Source organism: Ptychodera flava, chromosome 17, assembly GCF_041260155.1.
Source record: "Ptychodera flava strain L36383 chromosome 17, AS_Pfla_20210202, whole genome shotgun sequence".
Taxonomy (NCBI): domain Eukaryota; kingdom Metazoa; phylum Hemichordata; class Enteropneusta; family Ptychoderidae; genus Ptychodera; species Ptychodera flava.
The window spans coordinates 7,690,127-7,697,424 of record NC_091944.1 but is presented as its reverse complement, the minus strand read 5'-3'; the positions used below and the strand labels follow the sequence as shown (position 1 = coordinate 7,697,424).

Below are 7,298 nucleotides of genomic sequence, written 5' to 3'. Positions count from 1 at the left end.
ACAGGGCTTCTGTCTGTATTATTCGATTTTGAACAAAAGACATAATCATTTATGATAAATAAATAATAGCTAGAATTAATCTCATTATGCCACTCAAGCTACGATCTAGACTGTCGACAGTCCTTTGCACCTTTTCTGTCTCTCCTCGGTGTTGCAGAACGTACGACGGTGGTGGTGGGGGGGAGGTTCGCACGCGTAGCGAGGCATTACGAAAGCATACACTGTGTCAATATATACTGTCGTCATGCCTTCGCTTGCGATTCCCCTCAGATGGACCAGTAACGGTTGATATCATCAACAAAAGAAACGAAGGGTGCACTTCATACATGGAAAGTATCAGAAAAAACACCAATTTATGTTTCCTTATCATTAAAGTACTGCAAAACAGACACGATTCATCAATACACCAAACTTTGAATTTTTCAGTGTGTAAATGTAATTTTAGTGTCATGATCCCTTCAAGCGCGTAACACTGAAAAACTATGACATTTTATTAGAAAATTGCTGTGTCAGATGTCTAACTATTTATGTAAATATTTAAATTACGCTAGCATTTGCAGTATTTGGGAAACAGTAACATCTGCCTCTCTGTCTACCGGCCTTCTGGTTTTGTACCTGCCCTAATTTCCATCGCCGGGTGTCTGTCCGTCAATGGCATACACCTGCAAAGCCCGGGTCCACACCCCCACCCCTCACCCACTACCCCACTAGCTACACACACACATATATCTTATATATATATATATATATATATATATATATATATATATATATATAGATAGATAGATAGATAGATAGATAGATAGATAGATAGATAGATAGATAGATAGATAGATAGATAGATAGATAGATAGATATAGATATATAACCACGCAAAGGCTACCACAAAATCATTTACTTGAACGTTTAATGCTAAACGTTTTTTGTTAGGAATGGACCATCATTTTTACAGAGCACAGAACATACAAGTTACTTTATTTGAGGATTATATTCATGTTATGTGTTACTTTGCAAAAAATTTAAAATTAGTAGGCCATTACAAATTGATGATTGCATGCCACATTTTCACCTCAATTCCTTTCCGGAGAAGAGAGTGATTTGACAAAATGTGGAAAAATTTTGAATTGTTTATATGAACTCGGACGGCAAGATTTATAGACAAAGTCTGGAACAGATGTTCAGTATGATAGTTTGGAAGTTAAAACTATTTTAGACAATAATTGTTTAATTTTAAGGAAAAATGTAAACTCAGCCCTTATTAATTTGTCAATTTTGACTGACGAAGAGTCGGTTACGCCCCGCCCCTTTTGGCTATATAAGCGGTGCGACGAGCAGCAAGGAACATCACTTCGGACCAACTCTACCACTGTGCAACTGCTGTGACTGGTAAGTAAACCTGTAACTTTTTTATCGTTTGTTAATATTGTCTGGGAGATACTCTTTTTAAAACTGTTATCTTCTGATGCAGTGAACATTTCATCTGCTGAGCAGTGCCTTGCTTTGTCAGTTTCCTGGAGTGGACTACGAGCTCAAAATATTGAATCTCCAAACTAATTTTTTTTATCCAGAATTTAGCCTGAACCTTCCCTTCTGTATGCCATTAACTATGGTAGTTTAAAGGTATACTGTCACCTGTTCCAATTTTGCCACAGTTACCATGGAAAGAGAAAATCAAACCAATCAAAGGTTTTAAGCGGTTGGCCGCTTTTTAAAAACAGCGCCCTCACATGGGCATTTTGAATACCAAGGAACGTCCCTTTGACCATATATGGGCATATTTAGATTTCAGGTGTCTGTATGCCTTTAAGTCGTTGCTTATGTAAACTGAAGCCCTTTCAGCAAGCTATAACGCGTTAATGTTACTTTTATGTGAAAACTTTAACTGAGATAACCGCAGTATTATGCGGTGAACATGTTGTTTTGTTTTTGTGTTTTTGCATTTGCGCATGCGCTGAGTGAACGCGATCGGCAGAAAGTATCTCTGGACTCTAGCTAATTCCACCACAAAGAAAAAAAGGAATATAAGCCAACAAAAAACAAGAAGCATTACAAAAACAGTCGCGATTATTTTAATACATTGTATTAACTAAATCAACTTTATTTCCATATAATTATACACAAAGTCTAGCTAGCAATTCAACAAGCAAACAATTAACTGTTTCTCGATGTTAAAAACAGACATTGAAACGATTTGTCTTTGCTAGAGATTTTTGGAAAGCATTATATTCAGTTTATTTTTCCTCTCGGCGTTGCATGAATATAGGGTTATTTACTGAATACCAGGATTATCGTATACAGTTCAGCGGAGTCTGAGACTCGTAGCGTCGAGGACAATACCACAGCTTACGATACTTAAATGTTTGTATTTTTTGAATAACTTTCCTATTACACCTTTTCTAGTTGAATTTGACAAGAAATGTGGAAAGTATAGCTTTTCAGAATGCCATGTTGTACACTGCGCCGCACAATAAGGGGCAGACTGGAAAACTCTTTCAGCCCGTCTGCTAAGCGTACCATGATGTGCAGTGCACGTGCTAGAACTTGTTGTTCAAAAGCCTAATTTCACAGAAATTCACTGTTATTGTACTGTCACCATTCACCGTGTCAAACATTAAATGTATATTTTTACTTATATTGACGCCGCTCTTTCAAATTTGTCTTCAGATATCACAACAAACATGATTTGCAAATTTGCTATTATCTTCTTTGCCTGTGTGGCGACCTGCTCTGCTTATACGGTGGTGAGTATACAAAGTTTGCATCGCCTACTCAATTAAAATTATTTTGAGAAAACCGCTCTAGTTTACGATTAACGCAAATTTGTGTCTACTCCACAGTAAGTGAGGCTACCCACAATTCCCCTTGATTTGTTCACTCAGACATTTTTTGCTAAAGGCTTTGTCAATTTTATCAAGTTCTTAACAATTTTTAAATTACAATTTAAGTTCAGGATTATTTGTTAAAACTATGTTCCAAAATTATTGATTATGTTTAAAATTCAACAGTAAATTGAATGAGAAGTCGATGTTTGGAGGTGCTAAAAATTGCACACGTCAAGATAAAGATATCAGCAACTAAGATGGTATCATTCTACCACCTGTCAGACATGCAAATTTCCTTTGTTACGTTTAAAAAAATCAATACCCTTTCTTTTGCCAACACATATGCAACTTATTCCCTTAGTTTCCTTGAAAATATTGTGTATGGCCTTCAAAAATCTATGTCGATAAAACTACAAAATTGCTATCTCCTCCTCGGAAAAGGGGTTGATCTTCTCATTATTCACAGTGAGAAATCAGAAAATTGTGATTATCAGAACTATGTTGCCAGAATTTTGAAATATGGACAGAGTTGTTCTGTGTACAGAAGAAATGTGCTTCAGCTCAGTGAGTGATCTCCGTGTGTACAGATCATGGAGAATTGTGGGTAGCCTCACTTAGTGTACCCTTGACCAGTATTATACCAAAGAATAGCTTCGTGAAACTTAAAAATGCGTCATAGAGTAGAGTTTATTTGTCACAGTAGGATGTCGATTTTGCGAATTGCTAAAATCAAGCATGAGGTGACTGGTTTAGCTGTAAATCACGAAATCCACGATTCCGCACTATACTTTGCTTGATAAAAACGGGTAATCGCCTAATTAAAGTCTTTCCGTTTTTTATCTCCCATGAGCAGCCAGTACCCGCAAGTAAGTAATCCTGTTTACGAATAAAAGTTCCATGATAACATTATTAGCTAGCTGAATGTTGCTTGTAATATATTATAGCCCAAACATGTGCCCAGACTATAATATGTGACCGAGGGTATGTAATCATTTGCTCGACGTAAGAAGGGCAAATCCCGGGTCTCCTGCCTCGAGGGTAAACAGTCCCTTATTTAGGTTATAGTGTTTTTATTGCATGCCTCTCTTTCATAGTTTGCACTCCCAAAGTTTTGGGTTTACATATAAATGACAACCATATGCTTTATTTTCATGTCAGACGAAAATCTCAGAATGATTTTCATCATCGAATGGCGCATTGATTTTGAATCACTGTTATGCGGTTTATCGAATTTTGTATGCAAAATGGTGTAAAAACAGTATTTCCTATGTAATTTTATGATTTTTAAATTTGAAGTTTACAAGTTGAAAATAGTTCAGGTTCATCTTCAGTCAAATGATGACTATGCGGCCCGCAACGTCATCAACAAGTTACCATGCACGCGACGGTCGATATACGACTCATGTAATAAACATGTTTTGTACATCCCACTTATCTGAGGACTAATGTATCGAAATATGTCGCGTGATTTCCACATTTACATAATTATGGTAAAGGAGTGTATAACATATTTATTTTGAAAATGTGGTTACACCGAAAATGAAGTTCAGTGACATAATCAAAAGCATGTAGCTGCACTGTTTGCGAGAATGCGTTATGAGTTATGCTGTATCGTTTGAGCACCCACGTATGCCTGTAGTTCTTATATACCCTAACTATAATCTTGTTACAACTGAAACTTTACTGAAGTATTAACCATATGGTATGATAGCCAGTCTTTTGCCCCAGATCATAATTTAAAATGTTATTCGTACGAGTTATAACATTTAAGTCCACTTCATCAAGTAATGTCCTAACACTTCATATGAAAAGTTCAGTGTGACTAAAAGTTAACCCATTGTGAAGGAAAGTGTACTATTAAATACATGTATTGTACTAATATCACCCAGAAAGCAGTTGAGTTTATAAATCAAGTAAAATACGCATGCTTTACGTTCATTGGAAGTTTCCTAATTTTGTTATCAAGCAAGCCAACTTACGCGATATAGAAAGTTGTTATGTAGAGATTGTCCTTGATATGTTTCAATTAAACATTTTTAAGTACATGTATGCGAATATTCGGTATCTGTTTTCATGGTACATATAATAGTTGTATGCATATCCAAAGACTGTATGAGTCAGAATATATGGATTCTGAATCATGACGCTTTGAAGAGCTGTAATGTCACTGCTATCACATGTACTCTTTACAGACAGATTCACTCTTCTAGACTGTGAAAAGGGAGATTGCGCTTGCATGGTGTATGAAATCTACTGTCAACAAGACGACACTGACCGCCCTTACCAACAGAATGCAGCACAGCTGTGTAGCACCCGTTCAGTACTGACTGGCGGGCCAGCAGGTCGCCTTGCATCATTGCGTAACCCTAGGATCGACTATGAAGTCAGAAAGCATATCCTCGACAATGACCTGGATAAAAGCCCGTGCATTACCGTCTACGGCTTCTGGATCGGCCTCAGTGACGCCTTAGTGGAGGGTGAATTCATCTGGAGCGATGGGATACCCCATTGCGTGAACTCAGACTTCCGTAACTGGGCACCAGGCGAACCAAATAACAACACAAAGAGAGACGACGATGGACAAGATTGCGTACAACTCTGGTAAGAATACGTCAGACATTAAAGTTCAAAAGAATGGTAAAAGCTATCTTACAACTGATGTCAAGACTATTCAATGACTAAAAGCAAAACGTTCTTACGATAACCATTGTCACTGGCAACGATTCTCGCTCAAAACCAACATTTATTCACCGTTGTCGTTTCTATCCCCGGCGGGTTCAAAATTAGGCATGCTTACAATTAAACCAGAAACAATAGTTTTGTTTTTATTGACTGAATAGTACTCAGGTATCTGCCACATAACCAAATCTTATTATTCATTTCAAATACTGGTATTACAGTAGATTTTACAGTGCAGTGTGGTTTTATAATTATAATATGATGAACAGTAGATTGTCATTGTCTGTCTGTCTGTCTGTCCATAGACAGTCTATAGTCTGTCTGTCTGTCTATCGGTCTGTTTTTGTATCTTTACTTGATATCTTGTATTATACCTTAAGGCAGAGCTCACCCGTCCAGAAATTGTACCGTATTTATTAATGTCAACAGGTTCAGGAACAATAACAAAGGTCTTTGGGACGATGAATACTGCGACTACCGACCAAAGGGCATTGTTTGTGAAATTCCAGGTATGCACAATCTAACTATGTCATTCGATGTGAGCAACAGAGCATATATGTCTTTGGATAGAGTAGATTTTATAAATCTTGTTTGGTTCAAATGCATTCACCAACGATCCTTGTAAACCAGAAAACTCGGCCATTACAGGCTAGTATCACATCGTGTTATATTATAAAACAACCTTTGTACGATTAAATCTTAAGATCCTTGTTGGAAGACGAAACTTTTCGATTTTCTAACTGTCTTGTTTTTGCAAATCTTTGCAGAAAGTATTAGTTGAAACAATCACATCAAAGGTAGAAAATTACCAAAACCTCTGATAAATTGTTGTTCAACAATAGAGGAGAATACAAGCTTATACTGCCTCTTTGGGGCGACGAACTGATTTGCATTTTTGCCTCACACCATATTTCACTAAAGACTTGGGATTATTTGCATAGTATTTGTAAAATAGTTTAGAAGAGACGCACACATTCCTTGAGTTTTAATCTTCACTTATTTTGTTTCTTTGTTTCAGATCCCCATTGCCATTCTCTGTAATAGAGACGTCACCGATCGTTTGCCACACGAAACACATGATACGTTGTGGCCCTATCTGTGCTAGTGTTGAGAATATGCCAGTCTTTGTCATCTCACTGCTGCTAAATTAGAGATTGCCGTCAAAAAGTTGTTTTCTCCGAAATAAATAGTCATCAAAGCAAGCACGTTGTTGTTCACGCGTGGTTTCATTTCGAAAACGGTCAGAAATCAGTGTAAAAGAGTAAGTCAGAAAATGTAAAAATACATTTTTTAAACGTACGACCTGGACTTGCCTATGGTCGCTTGGCTTTTCTCGGCAGCAACTACTATAGTCTCACTTTCCAGACCTCGTTCGTTTCGCTGACGCACTAAAGCATCAAAATAAAGTGCTCTGCTGGCGGTAGGGACAGACCACGGTCCCTCCTTGTGGAGGGACCGTGGACAGACATGCCGGGTAGCGAAGCGACCGAGTCTTCGCGACTCAATGCTAAGTCACACTCCTCAACGCTTGCGGCGTACTTTTCTATGATTATTATGAAAGACGGAAGCGACCGAGGTCTTGAAGTGGAGACTACTGACTGTGGGTCATGGCGTCACGGTTCACCCCACGATCTACGTAACAGCCTTCTGGTCATTCTGTCTTGTTATTTGTATGCCAACAGACCTTGAGAAAGTCTACGCACGAGCCTGTTACACAATGAGAGCTTGCTCAACTATCAAAGTGCATCTATTTGTTATTTTTGCGCACACCTTTGAAAGTGTCGGCTAAGGGAAGCA

The 7,298-nt window shown here is 37.8% G+C and overlaps 1 protein-coding gene across 1 annotated transcript; it reads left to right on the top strand.

Annotated features, from left to right (window-relative positions):
- The first annotated feature begins 1,349 nt into the window (after positions 1 to 1,349).
- On the top strand, positions 1,350 to 6,703 carry LOC139116453 (lectin BRA-3-like). Its single transcript, XM_070679079.1, has 6 exons — positions 1,350 to 1,386; positions 2,665 to 2,741; positions 3,676 to 3,688; positions 5,015 to 5,423; positions 5,931 to 6,010; positions 6,520 to 6,703. The coding sequence occupies exons 2-6, from the start codon at positions 2,679 to 2,681 to the stop codon at positions 6,540 to 6,542; spliced, it is 588 nt and encodes a 195-aa protein (XP_070535180.1). The 5' UTR covers positions 1,350 to 1,386; positions 2,665 to 2,678; the 3' UTR covers positions 6,543 to 6,703.
- The last annotated feature ends 595 nt before the right edge of the window (positions 6,704 to 7,298 follow it).

Coding starts and splice junctions, on each gene's coding strand:
- LOC139116453 (XM_070679079.1), top strand. CDS start 2,679: ATGATTTGCAAATTTGCTATTATCTTCTTTGCCTGTGTGGCGACCTGC. Junction 5,424..5,930: donor CAAGATTGCGTACAACTCTG/GTAAGAATACGT, acceptor TAATGTCAACAG/GTTCAGGAACAATAACAAAG. Junction 6,011..6,519: donor CATTGTTTGTGAAATTCCAG/GTATGCACAATC, acceptor TCTTTGTTTCAG/ATCCCCATTGCCATTCTCTG.